This window comes from Macaca fascicularis, chromosome 11 (assembly GCF_037993035.2).
Source record: "Macaca fascicularis isolate 582-1 chromosome 11, T2T-MFA8v1.1".
NCBI lineage: Eukaryota > Metazoa > Chordata > Mammalia > Primates > Cercopithecidae > Macaca > Macaca fascicularis.
The window spans coordinates 27,769,799-27,784,848 of NC_088385.1; the positions used below are offsets into that span (position 1 = coordinate 27,769,799).

General features: G+C 38.2%; 1 protein-coding gene across 37 annotated transcripts in view; it reads left to right on the forward strand.

Annotated features, from left to right (window-relative positions):
• IRAG2 (inositol 1,4,5-triphosphate receptor associated 2) overlaps window positions 1–15,050 on the forward strand; it is a 106,149-nt gene that overhangs the window by 39,321 nt on the left and 51,778 nt on the right. For 20 of the 37 annotated variants that reach the window (XM_005570388.5, XM_015430524.4, XM_074006422.1 and 17 more), the window contains exon 1: window positions 9,701–10,423. In XM_005570388.5, the coding sequence (XP_005570445.3) occupies window positions 10,105–10,423 (319 nt within the window). In that variant the 5' untranslated portion in view covers window positions 9,701–10,104. Of the gene's footprint in view, window positions 1–9,700; window positions 10,424–15,050 lie in introns of those variants that run through there. The other 17 variants (XM_074006427.1, XM_074006439.1, XM_065523907.2 and 14 more) reach the window with 3 other exon arrangements.

Here is a 15,050-nt window from a genome sequence, read left to right on the forward strand (position 1 = left end):
AAATAAAAAAAAAGAAGAATGATTCCAGCAAGATGGTGGAATAGGAAGCTCTGGACTCTCCTCTCCAGGAACACATGAATTCAACAACAATACATGAACAAATTCCTATTGTGAGAAACCCAGAAACTAGTTGAGAGGCTTCTGAATCCTGAGTGAACGTGAATCCAACTTCATCAAGACGGGTAGGAAAATTTGAGGAATCTTCATCAAAATCCCTATCCCCAGCTCAGTGCCATGTCAGTGGAAAGAAACCTCCAGGTCTCAGCTTCTCCCTAGTGTGGTGGGGTGGGGGGAAGAATCAAACCACATGTCCAACCAACATTTCAACTTTCCTGGGGGCTGCCTAAGACACTAGCTTCTGTTTCACTTGTCTTACAGTGCTAATAGGACCTGGCATACTCTAGGTGCCTGGATACCACTGAAAATGAAGAAGGTAGTTTGAACTAGCATGCATGAGCTTGCTGGAGCCCCTACTTCCAGCTCAGTGAAAAGCCTTAGGTCTCAGCTTCTTTCCAGGGATGAAAGGATGCAAGAATTGGACTATGTATCCAATGTTTCAATTGTTCTGGATGCTGTCCAAAGAATTGGCTTCTGTCTTACCTGTCTCAGAGTACTATGAGACCCAGCATGCTCTAGATGCCTTGGGGCTGCTAGAAACAAAAATAGTGGTTTGGATTAGTGTGAATGTTTGAGACCACCCCTGGCCTCCAGAATCTCTTCCTGGATTGATTAAGGGTTTTCTCCTGTATGAGACCAGTATGTGAAGACTGAGAGTTGGCAATTTTTTCTAATGCACAGTTAAAAAGAGTCAAGGAAAATAATGAAGTAGCAAGATATGTTGCAAACAAAGGGACAAAATAAGTCTCCAGAAACTGACCCTAATGAAACAGATAAAGGACTTACCTGACAGAGAATCCCATAAAAATGCTCAAGGTCAGAAGAAAATGCCTGTGCAAAGTTAGAATTTTAACAAAAAGAAAATAGAAACACAGAATGTTGTAATGCTGTAATGGTTGTGGTTAAATCAGTTTTAATTCTTATATTATACAAAAGTTAAAAGTATTATAAGTAAAAAATAACTATAAAAATGTTTATGATACATAACTAAAATATGTAGATTATGATATCAATAACATAAAGTGTTTGAAGGAGAGAAGAAATGGTATAGAGTTTTTAATATGTGATGGAATTTAGGTTGTTAGCTTAAAATAGGCTATTATAATTATAAGATGTTTTATGTAAGCTCCATGATAACCCCAAAGAACATACCTATAGAGCAGATACACACACAAAGAAAGGAGTCAAAGAATATCAATACAGAGAAGTCAACAAAACTCAAAGGAAGGCAAGTAGAGAGAAAAAGAGGGACAAAATAACTACAAGACAGAAAAATAATAAAATGGCAATAGTAAGTCCTTCCCTATCAATAATTACTTCAAATATAAGTGGATTAAACTTACCAATCAAAAGACATAGAGGGCTGAACATATTAAATTTTAAAAAGCCTAGATTCAACTATATGCTGGCTCAAGAGACTCACTCTAGATTTAAGTACATACATAAGCTGAAGGTGAAGAACTGAAAAAAGATATTCCAAGCAAATGGCAGCCAAAAGAGAGTATGGCTAACTATATCAGACAAAACAGACTTTAAGTCAAATACTGTCATAAGAAACAAAGGACATTATATAATAAAAGGATCAACTCACCAGGAAAATATAATATCTACACACCCAACATTAGAGAACCTAAATATATAAAGCAAACACTGACAGAACTGAAAGGGGAAATAGAATAAATAGACAGCAACACAGTAATAAGAGACTTTAGTATTTCACGTTCAATAATAGAACATCTAGATAGAAAATAAGGAAATAGCAGACTTGAGTAGCACTAGAGAGTAAATGGACCTAACACAGAACATTCTGCCCAACTGCAGTAGAATATACATCCTCCTTAAATGCACATGGAACATTCTTCAGGATATATCATATATTAGGTCACAAAACAAATATTAACAAATATAAGATTATTGAAATCATACTAATTATCTTTTTCCTACCACAATGGAATCAAAATAGAAATCTATAGCAGAAGGAAAACAGAATATTCACAAATATGTGAGAATTAAACAACAGATTCCTGAACAACAAATAGGTCAATGAAGAAATAAAGAAAATTACACTTGAGACAAATGAAAGCAAAAGCACATACCAAAATCTTTGGGATGTAGAAAAAGCAGTACTAAGAGGGCATTTTATAGTGATAAACACATATTTAAAAAGAAGATAGATTTCAGATAAACCTAACTTTTTACACTTCAATGAACTAGAAAAAGAACATCTTAAGCCCAAAGTTCCTTCCCAGAAGAAAGGAAATAATAAAAATTAGAGCAAAAAGTTGTTTAAAATAGAAAAGCAATTAAAAAGCAGCAAAACTAAGAGATGGAGTTTTGAAAAGATAAACAAGACAGAAACCTTTAGCTAAACTAAGAGGACTCAAAATCAGAAATGAAGGAGGAGAAATTACAACTAGAACTGCAGAAATACAAAGGATCATAAAAGATTAGTATAAACAATTTTATGCCAACAAATTAGATAACCTAGAAGAAATGGAAAAAATTCCCAGAAACGTACACCCCATCATATTTCTTTATGAATCGTGAAGAAATGGAAAATCTGAAAAGATCTACAACCAGCTGGAAGTAATTAAACACCTCCCCAAAAAGAAAAGCCCAGTATGAGATGGCTTCACTGGTGAATTCTACCAACATTTAAAGAAGATTAATGCTAATCCTTCTGAAATTCTTCACAAAAAAAAAAAAAAAAAAAAAAAGGAAGGTACATTTCCAAATTCATTTCATGAGGCCAGCATTACCTTGATACCAAAGCCAGGCCAGTATCCCTGATGACGCAAAATCCTCAAGAAAATATAAGCAAATATAAGTCAAATTAAAAAGCCCATTAAAAGGCTTATACACCACGACCAAGTAGGATTTATTTTTGGGATGTAAGGATGGTTCAACATATGCAAACTGATTATTGTGATATACCACATTAACAGAATGGAGGATGAATATTGTGTGTGATCATCTCTGTAGGTGCAGAAAAAACATTTGATAAAATTTAACAGCCAGGCGCGGTGGCTCACGCCTGTAATCCCAACACTTTGGGAGGCCGAGATGGGCGGATCACGAGGTCAGGAGATCGAGACCATCCTGACTAACACGGTGAAACCCCGTCTCTACTAAAAATACAAAAAAAAATTAGCCGGGTGCGGTGGCGGGCGCCTGTAGTCCCAGCTACTTGGGAGGCTGAGGCAGGAGAATGGCGTGAACCCAAGAGGCGGAGCTTGCAGTGAGCCGAGATCGCGCCACTGCACTCCAGCCTGGGCGACAGAGCGAGACTCCGTCTCACAAAAAAAAAAAAAAAAAATTTAACAGTATTTTGTGTAAAAACTCTTAAGAAACTAGGAATAGAAGAAAATTATCTCAACATAATAAAAGTAATATATGGAAAACCCAGTGAATATCACTCAATGGTAAAAGACAAAGTTTTTCCTCTAAGATCAGCAACAAAGCAAGGATGCCCACTCTCACCACTTCTGTTCAGTGTAGTACTAGCCATAGCATTCAGGCAAGAAAAAAAAAATGGCATGTAAATAAAAAAGGAAGAAGTAAAATGATCTCTGCAGATAACATGATCTTATTTATAGAAAACCCTGATGATTTCACAAAAAAACCTGTTAGAATAAAATTTAGTAAAGTTGCATGACACAAAATCAACATACAATAGTAAGTTTTATTTATATATGAGCAACATACAATAGTAAGTTTTATTTATATCTGAAAGAGAAATTAACACTCTCATTTACAATAACTTCAAAAAGAATAGAATAAATTTAAAGAGGTAAAACACATATAAAAACTACAAAATATTGATGAGAGAAATTAAAGACACAAATAAAAGGCATCCTATGTTCATAGATTGGAAGAGTTAATGTTGTTAAAATGTCCATAGTACCCAAAGCAATCTATAGATTCAATGCAATCCCTAACAAAAATTCTGATGGAATTTTTTTACAGAAATAGAAAAAAAATCCTAAAATTGTGTGTGTGTGTTTGGGGTTTTTTTGTTTGTTTGTTTTTGTTTTTTTTTTTTGAGACGGAGTCTCACTCTGTTGCCCCGGCTGGAGTGCAGTGGCATGATCTCAGCTCACTGCACGCTCCACCTCCTGGGTTCACGCCATTCTCCTGCCTCAGCCACCCCAGTAGCTGGGACTACAGGTGCCTGTCACCACACCCGGCTAATTTTTCTGTATTTTTAGTAGAGATAGGGTTTCACCGTGTTAACCAGGATGGTCTCCAGCTCCTGACCTCATGATCCACCCACCTCAGTCTCCCAGAGTGCTGGGATTACAGGCGTGAGCCACCGCGCCTGGCCCTAAAATTCTTATGGAACCATGAGGGACCCTGAATAGCCAAAGACAATCTTGAGAAGAAAGAACAAAGATGGAGACATTACCATTCCTGATGTCAAAATATATTACAAAGCTACAGTAATTAAACCAGTATGGTACTAGCATAAAGACATACATATAGACCAATGAAACAGAATAGAGAGTCTAGAAATAAACCAATGCATAAATGGTCAATTGATCTTCAACATAGGTACTAAGAATATGTAATAGGGAAAGGATAATCTCTTCAACAAATGGTGCTGGGATAACTGGACATCCACAGGCAAAAGAATGAAAGGAAATGGGACTCTTATACAATAAACAAAAATCAATTAAAAATGGATTAAAGATATAAGTGTAAGACTTGGAACTGAAAACACCTAGAAGAAAACATGGGGGAAAGCTTCATAATGTTGGTCTTGGCAAGATTTCTTGGATATGATACCAAAAGCACAGGCAATGAAAGCAAAATAGACATGTTGGACTACATCAGTCCAAAAAACTTCTGCACAGCAAAGAATACAACGCAATGAAAAGACAACCTATGGAATGGGAGAAAATATTTGTAAACTATACAAGTGATAAGGGGTTAATTTTTGTTTTTTGTTTTTGTTTTTTCCTTTAACTTTTAAGTTCTGGGGTACATGTGCAGGATGTGCAGGTTTGTTACATAGGTAAATGTGTGCCACAGTGGTTTGCTGCATATATCAACCCATCACCTGGGTATTAAGCCCAGCATCCATTTGCTATTCTTCCTGATGCTCTCCCTCCTCACCCACTTGACAGGCTCCAGTGTGTGTTGTTCCCCCCATGTATCCATGTGTTCTCATCATTCAGCTTCCACTTATAAGTGAGAACATGTGATGTTAATTTTCTGTTCCTGTGCTAGTTTGCTGAGAGTAGCAGCTTTCAGTTCCATCCATGTCCCTGCAAAGGATGTGACCTTGTTCCTTTTTATGGCTGCGTAGTATTCCATGGTATATATGTATCACATTTTCTTTATCCAGTCTGTCACTGATGGGCATTTTGGTTGATTCCATGTCTTTGCTATTATGAATAGTGCTGCAATGAACATATGCATGCATGTATCTTTATAATAGAATGATTTATATTCTTTGGGTATACACTCAGTAATGGGCTTGCTGGGTCAAATGGTATTTCTACCTCTATCTAGATCTTTGAGGAATTACCACACTGTCTTCCACAATGGATGAACTAATTCATACCTCACCAACAGTATAAAAGCATTCCTTTTTCTCTGCAACCTTGCCAGCATCTGTTATTTCTGAGATTTTTAATAATTGCCATTCTGACTGGCATGAGGTGGTATCTTATTGTGATTTTGGTTTGCATTTCTCTAATGATCAGTGATGTTGAGCTTTTTCTCATGTTTGTTGGCAGCGTGAATGTCTTATTTTGAGAAGTGTCTGTTCATGTCCTTTGCCCACTTTTTATTTTTTTATTTTTTCGAGACAGAGTCTTGCTCTGTTGCTCAGGCTGGAGTGCAATGGCATGGTCTTGATCTCAGCTCACTGCAACCTCCACCTCCCAGGTTCAAGCAATTCTCCTGCCTCAGCCTCCTAAGTAGCTGGGACTACAGGCACACACCACCATGCCCAGCTAATTTTTGTATTTTAAGTAGAGACAGGCTTTCACCACATTGGCCAGGCTGGTCTCTAACTCCTGACCTCAAGCGATCTGCCCACCTCAGCCTCCCAAAGCGCTGAGATTACAGGTGTAAGCCACTGCATCTGGCTTAAAAAAGTGGTTTTTAATGTTTTTTATTTTTTATTTTTTTTTTGTAAATTTGTTAAAGTTCCTTGCAGACTCTGGATATTAAACCTTTGTCCAATGGATAGATTGCAAAAATGTTCTCCCATTCTCTAGGTTGTCTGTCGACTCAAATGATAGTTTCTTTTGCTGTGCAGAAACTCTTTAGTTTAATTAGATCCTATTTGTCAATTTTTGCTTTTATTTCTATTGCTTCTGGTGTTTTCATTATGAAATCTTTGCCCGTGCCTATGTCCTGAATTGTATTGCTTGGATTTTCTTCCAGGGTTTTTATAGTTTGGGGTTTTACACTTAAGTCTTTAATCTATATTGAGTTAATTTTTGTATAAGGTCTGAGGAAGGGAACCAGTTTCAATTTTCTGCATGTGGCTAGCCAGTTCTCCCAGCACCATTTATTAAATAGGGAATCCTTTTCCCATTGCTTGTTTTTGTCAGATTTGTCAAAGATCAGATGGTTGCAGGTGTACAGTCTTATTTCTGAGTTCTCTATTCTGTTCTATTGGTCTATGTATCTGTTTTTGTACCAGTACCATGCTATTTGGTTACTGTAGCCTTGTAGTATAGTTTAAAGTCAGGCATCATGATGCCTCCAGCTTTGTTAATTTTTCTTAGGATTGTCTCGGATATTTGGGTTCTTTTTTTGATTCCATATGAATTGTTAAATAGTTTATTCTAATTCTGTGAAGAATGCTAATGGCAGTTTAATGGGAATAGCATTGAATCTATAAATTACTTTGGGCAGTATGGCTATTTTCATGATATTGATTCTTCCTATCCATGAGCATGGAATGTTTTTCCATTTGTTTGTGTCCTCTCTGCTTTCCTTAAGCAGTGGTTTGTAATTCTCCTTGAAGAGGTCTTTCACTTAAGGGGTTAATATTTAGAAAATATAAGAAACCCCTACGACTCAAGAACAAAAAAAACCCCACAAATAACTAGATTTAAAAATAGGCAAAAGACTTGAATAGACATTTCTTAAAAGAAGATGATAAATGGCCAACAGGTGTACGAACAGATACTCAACGTAACTAATCTTTAGGAAAATGCAAGTTAAGACTATAATTAGATATTGTATCATACCTCTTAGGATGGCTATTATTTTAAAAGATGGTTGGGCGCGGTGGCTCACACCTGTAATCCCAGCACTTTGGGAGGCTAAGGCAGTTGGATCACGAGGTCAGGAGATCAAGACCATCCTGGCTAACACGGTGAAACTCCGTCTCTACTAAAAATACAAAAAATAAAAATTAGCCAGGCATGCTGGTGGGCGCCTGTAGTCCTAGCTACTCAGGAGGCTGAGGCAGGAGAATGGTGTGAACTCAGCAGGTGGAGCTTGCAGTGAGCCAAGATTGTGCCACTGCACTCCAGCCTGGGCGACAGGGCAAAACTCTGTCTCAAAAAAAAAAAAAAAAAAGAAAAAAAAAAAAGTGTTGGTGAGGATGTAGAGATACTGGAGTCCTAAGGCACAGTTGTGGGAATGGAAAGTGGTGCAGGCACTATAGAAAATGTTATGGAGGGCCAGGCGCAGTGGCTCATGCCTGTAATCCCAGCACTTTGGGAGGACGAGACAGGCGGATCACAAGGTCAGGAGATCGAGACCATCCTGGCCAACATGGTAAAACCCCATCTCTACTAAAAATTAGCTGGGCATGGTGGCACACACCTGTAGTCCCAGCTGCCTAGGAGGCTGAGGCAGGAGAATCGTTTGAACCCAGGAGGTGAAGGTTGCAGTGAGCCGAGATCGCGCCACTGCACTCCAGCCTGGAGACAGAGCAAGACTCCATCTCAAAAAAAAAAAAAAGAGTTTTCTCAAAATATTAAAAATTAAACTACCATTTGATCTAGGGACCCCAATTCTGGGTAGTTAACCAAAATAATTAAAATCAGGACCTGGAAGAGCTATTTGCATTCCCATGTTCATTGCAGCATTATTCTCAATAGCCAAGATTTGGGAACAACCTGAATGTCCACGGATGATTAAAGAAAATTTGGTATATAAATACAAGGGAATATTATTCAACCTTAAAAAAAAAAAGGAAATCCTACCACATATGACAACATGGATAAATCTGGAGGACTCTATCCCAAGTAAAATAAGTGAGTCACAGAACAACAAATACTGCGTGATCCCAGTTATCTGAGGTATCTAAAACAGTTAAACTCATAGAAATAGAAGAAGAATGGCAGTTGCCAGGGGCTAGGGGAGGGGACATGAGGAGTTGCTACTCAATAGGTATAAAGTTTCAGTTATGCAAGATGAAGATGTGCTAGAGATCTGCTGTACAACATTATGCCTGTAGTTATTAACACTGTATTGTCCACTTAAAGTTTTGTTAAGTGGGTAAATCTCCTGTTCAATGTTCCTACCACAGTTAAAAAAAAAAAGAGAGAGAGAGAGAGTGTGACAACTATAAGCTATTGAAGGATGCTCAGTGGAATGTGCGGTGATATAGGCAGTTTTTATTTTTGCTTAGGATTTTGTTTACTTGTTTACCAGTATGGTAAGCATTCTGTGAGAACATTCTTGCCTCTCACGTGGTCCTTCTTGAAACCAGGGCTGGATTTGTGCCAGTGTGCAGTGGCATTCTGACTAAATGTTAACGTTTGAGAGGCATGCCCAAGGCCTACAGCTGACAATGTCTTCCTTGTTGTTTTGCAACTCCCAACATTTATCACCACTTTGAGTTAAGGTCCATATTCAAGTCAAATTGTTTCCAGATAATCATTGATGTGCTGGCATGTAACACACATTAAATAATCTCATCTGCGAACAGAGAGTAAGTGCATTTTTACATGTTCTATAGAATTGGACCCAAATGAGGTGTAATGTAATGGCACCATGAGATTTGTGGTGGGGAAGGGTGGTGGGGAGAAGAGCTTCAGCAAAGAGAGGACTAAAGTAGAAATATCAACCGCCAGCTTTCATCTGTGCCTGGGGGCGGTCCTTCCTGTGCTCGTGGCACATGTTTATACTATGATTGGCAACCCTTAAGGAGAAAGTTTAAGGTCATGAAACGAAGTTCTCTTTCCTTTTCTTTTCCCTCCCCCCACCTTTACCCCCATTCCTTTCTTTTTCTGTAAAAGCTAGCTGTGATGTGTAAATATTGCACCTGTCACCCTGACCTCATTGTAGAGCCATCTTCTGAGCAACTGGCAACTGATGTTAAGTGCTATGAATGCAACGGGTGGGAACCGAACACACCAATGTAAAAGATGAAACTGGAAGTCCTTATCTGTAAAGTGAGGGTGTCAGGCTAAGCGACCAATACGCTTTGCTTAAGATTTTATATTTGTGAAGCATTTATATGTAAATACTTTCACTTTTTCCTCTGATCTCTAAGGAAGTGGTGTTAAGTTTGAATTTGTCACAGTTTCACAGGGTGACTCTTAGTTGAAATGTCACTGACGACTTGTGGTTTGGACTTTTTTTTTTTTTTTTTTTTTTTAACTCCAGTCAGAAACAACTAGAAGCCATTAAACAACTGCAAGAAGATGCTGTCAACCAGGAAGGCATCCTTAGGAAGAGACTCCAAGAAGCCAGCCAATGGCTGGAGGATGCGAAGGAGCAGGTAGGGTGGCTCATGGCTACATTAGATTCAGGGGACATCTCCTTAGATGCCCTGCAAACCATGAAATAAAAATGGAGGAGGAACAACAACAACAAACAAAAAAGAAAGCAAAGAGGAACTGCAAGTTCAGTCCCTAGCGACTAACAGTGAGCAGAGGAAGTAAAGGGGGAGTTGTGAGAGAGGCGGCGTCAACAGCCTGCTCATGAAAGAGGCGACTCTGCAGAAAGAGGCAACTTGACATATCAGGACTTCAACCGCTGTAGAAATAGCTCAGGCATACCAAGCCCATGCAAACACAGAATTGCAGAAGTTCAGGAGAGGCTTATCACTTCCCTGAGAAGAAAAACACATTTTCAGTTTCGCCTGCATCACAAGAGTGGGCACTCCGTTGCTTGCTTTCCTGGCCACACTGCTACAACCCACTACTAACTGTCCATATCCAGGGCAAGGATCGAGATCGAGAAGCTCACTCTGCCGGTGAAAAAGCTACGTCTTTACTGCATAAATTAGAGGAAGCAATTTCGGAACAACGGCAACTTCAAACTATAAATACTGAATTATCGAACACTTGCCAGGCACTTCAGCAGAAGACGAGGAAACTGAAGAGTGAGTAGCAAATATTCATTTATGCCCCAGTTTTTGTTCACCCTGGGGCGGGGCATAGGACTCCAGATGTTTTTCTAGATTACAGCTAGGATATTATTCCTGAATTTATGACAATGAAATGGTTTGAGAAGGCAATATTGTGAGGCTTTCAGAGAGAGGTTTGCTGAGTAGCTAGGTGCATGCATGGGTTTAACCATTAACTTCCCTTTTTGCTTTTTTATTATAAGCTGGTTTTGTCTGTGGCTGTTTTTTTCTTTTAAAATTAAATAAAACTTGTCAAAATTTCTAAAAGTAAACAGGGAGAAAAATCTGGTATGCATGGTATATTTGAACTTGCGAGTTGTTATATATTATTCTCTGATTTTATTAGCTAGTTTTTTCCTCTCATATGGTAGAAAAGGCCTTGCTCGTCTATTTTCTTTGGTAATCTTGGGGGATTGGGCAAAATAATTATGAATTCAATGTTTATCAAAATATCAGACATGTGTGAAAATTATTTTAAAGTTTTAATGCATTCTCTACATACATATTTTGCATTTTAAAAATTGGAATATTTGTCATTTTTCTGTATTACCCAAAAGTGTATAAACATTTACCAGAGATTTATGTGAGAAGACAATTGTCACATTACACATGTCAGATTAGCTATAAAATTGTTTCATTCTAGAAACATAATATGGTAAAAATAAACCTTACTTATTTAGTCATTTATCAGACAATTGCTTTTGTTCAGCCGGTTTCTTGTTCTAGCAGTATAAATGCTCTTTTTATAGAAAGTTATTTGGTTTGAGAAATAAACAATTAAATATAAGCTTAAGGTAGGCTAGAGATGAAAAATTTCAGACTTGTGCTTATTTTGGATTTATTGTACCCTTTCTACTATTATCTGAGAAAGCTATTTAGGAGTTTAAGAAATAGTCTAGTTTTAAAATAGCAATGGTTTGCCGGGCACGATGGCTCACCCCTGTAATCCCAGCATTTTGGGAGGCCGAGGTGGGCAGATTGCTTGAGCTCAGGAGTTTGAGACCAGCCTGGACAACGTGGCAAAACCCCGTCTCTACAAAAATTACAAGTAAATAAATAAAATGTCAAAACAGCAATGGTTATTCAATATGTTATTGTCATAATTTTTAAACCTTTATGAAGTTGCCAGTTTTCAATAATTCTAAATATTGTGATTCACTCTGTTAGGCTGGCAAGGCAGTCTTTAAATTGCATAGTCTATGTATTATTTTACTACTGCTCAGAGGGCACTGGAGAAGGTTCCCTTGTGATTAGAACTGTTCATGTTGAGACATGAATCATCAGGCATTCCAAAGTTGGTTTGAGGTGTGTCTGCTTTAGACACTGTGCCCAGGACTATTCTTTTGCTCCAGTTTGGCTTTTGATTAAATCAATATTAAATCTGAGTCTTATAAACTGCTAAGAATTTGTTCCCCTTCCTCACTACGATTTTCTTGCAGTATTTTCTTAGAAGAGCTAACTTTTCTAACTTGTCCCAAAGTACACGTTCTTGATATTATGAACTTGCTATTGCTGTCTTCCCAGTTTATCTTCACAGCATAATAGATTCAAATACACTTAAAAGCCAAACATGAAAGCTGCCCTGGGTTAATACGTGTATTTTTTTCTGCCTGGATAAAGTAAAGTGGACACTTCCTTTCTGTCTTGAGTTATTTATAACCTGTCCAGATTTATGAAATCCCTTACTTGTTACTTGTATCTTTTGCTGCCCCAAAAACCCGTAGAAATCAGGATTTTGCTCGTATGACCATTTGCTTATGATCTTTCTAACAATGCCCTTTAAATTCAATCTTTGAAAGAAGAGGGAAATTTAGATAGCACATATTTTCAAAACGGTCTATGTAGCAGATGTTCCAGATAGACTGCGAACAAATGTCAGTGAGTACAGTTATCACACAAACACGTCCACGCACATCCCACCGTGACCACTGCCACCCCATGCTGTTTGAGTTCTGAGTCAGACATCTGATTCTGAGTCAGAAAACAAAACATATTTATATCTATTTAGCTTTTCTGAAACTCTCTGGCTAGTTTAATAAATTCACAAAGTATTTCAGACAATTGTTTTCTGATCCATCTAAGTTGCATCAGCACATTGGGTGGGGATGCAGCTGGTTTGTCCAAATGTTCAGATCAGTGTGCATAATGTTCACACTAGCACTGGAAATTTATATATGACATTTGATCAGAAATCCTGAACTTTATCTTGAATAAATAATATTGTTCAAGTTTTCAATTGCCATCAGAACTGGGCTGATTTATAAGGCAATTCATGTGCATGATGTCCTTCAAGAAATGTGCCGTGAAAACGGTTCAACTGCTTGAAAGGTTACTGATATATTTTCTTTCTTCTGCATCTAAACTTTATTTATATCTAAGTATCTTGTTAATATACACATGACTGGATTATAATTGGTGTTTGCTTTAAAAGGGAATTTTTTTTTTATTATGCTTTAAGTTCTAGGATGCATGTGTGCAATGTGCAGGTTTGTTACATATGTATACATGTGCCATGTTGGTGTGCTGCACCCCTTAACTCGTGATTTACATTAGTTATTTCTCCTAATGCTATCCTTCCCCCATCCCCCACCCCACGACAGTCCCCACTGTGTGATGTTCCCCACCCTGTGTCCAAGTATTCTCATTGTTCAATTCCCACCTATGAGTAACAATATGTGGAGTTTGGTTTTCTGTCCTTGCAATAGTTTGCTCAGAATGATGGTTTCCAGCTTCATCCATGTCACTACAAAGGACATGAATTCATCTACAAAGGAAATGTTTAAAAGCTTATAGGATGTGTATATAACATATTAGGGTGAATCTTATGTACAGAAATCATGGACTAATTGATACAATCCAAAACTATCACCCCCTTACTATTCACCATCTCTTGTTCCCATCTGACATAAAATCTTCACGGAGTCAGTCCTCTAACAGACAATGAGAGAATTACCTTTAAGAATCACAAATTTTTGCTTGAAGACAGGTCCTGGGAAGCTCCAATATAGCATAATTTCTTATGTTCACATAAGAACTTCATCGTTTAGAGGAGGCTTTCACCTAGATGAGATCACTGCAAACACTCTTCTAGCTTGCTATTCTTAGCATGGAGGGCAGGAGGTATGGGAGAGGTAAAACCCTTAGGGCTTGGAGCATGGATTCAAGATGAAAGCCGTGTCCTAAGCAGTCAGTAAACAGGAGGGAAATGAGTCAAAGAAGGCGGGCGCAGGGATCCAGGTGATTGAGATACTTAAAGACAGAAGGTTTTGGGATGACGGCCAAGGAGAAAACCAAAGCCAAATATGGCTTGCTCAACAACTCTGATGGGATAGGGACCCAAGTTTTCCCAAATGAAAAATGCAGGTATGGAGAAGTAATCTGGGAAGTATAGTATAATGATTAAGAACATGGGATTTGAAATTAACAAACCTGTGTTCTCACTCAAAGTCTACAAAAGAGTGGCTGGGTAAAGTTGAGCAAATCACATTGCCTCTCTGAGCTTCAGTATCCTCTTCTGTTAAATGTAGTTGTTGTGAATTATATAAATAACATAATAAATGCAAAATAGTAGCTAACGCTTGGCCATAGTTGATATTTGTGTTCTGCTGGAACATGTTTCTATAACATGAATCATCTCATTTGTGATTTGTAAATGGGAAATGCTGTGGTTATATAGTATAGAAGTTATATTGTTTCATTCACGATTTTCTTGGGACTTGGATCTGGATTGGTAGGAACAGAACTCTCACCTTCCCCAGGAAAGGAAAAAGCCCTTAGCTTGGCTGCTGAACAGGCAACAGGAACCCTTTCAGCTTTATTTTGAGAAAATTAAAAATAAGTGTCTGCACCTGGGCCTCCCTCCCCAGAGCCACTCTGGGCTCTGGCCCAGCCTTGTAGAGCCATGGTCTGTGTCCAATCCTACTCCTTCCTGTGTTCACCTTGTTAGCCTCGCTGTCTCCATCTGCATTTGCTTCTCACCCCCACCAACACTGTTCTAGTGAAAGCATCACCAGCATTTCCACTCTCTTGTTTCTGTGTATTTCTAATATCCTGCAAGGCATTTAAAGATGCATGTCTGAGTGATGCATGTGATCTTCTTAGTACTAATAATTCAATAATTGTGTTTGTTAGTACTCTGGTTACAATGTTGCACATACACACAGATAGGTAGGTAGGTAAGTAGACAGATTTTATTATTATTATTATTATATTATTTTGAGACAGGATCTCGTTCTGTCACCCAGGCTGGACTATAGTGGTGGGATCATGGCTCACTGTAGCCTCAGCCTCCTGGGCTCAAGTGATCCTCCTGCCTCAGCCTCCTGAGTAGCTAGGACTATAGGTGAGCACCACTATGCCTGGCTAATTTTTAAAATTTTTGTAAAGATAGGATCTCACAATGTTGCCTAGGCTGGTCTCAAACTCCTGGGCTCAAGCAATCCTCCTGCCTCAGCCTCCCAAAGTTTTGGGATTACAGGTGTGAGCCTCTCTGCCCGGCTGCATGTATTTTTTTAGTGGTTTCTTCCTAACCCTATTTCATAATCCCTGCATTATTTTGTTCTTATACTTTTAACTTCTTTTTTATTAGTGTATTTAACATGTC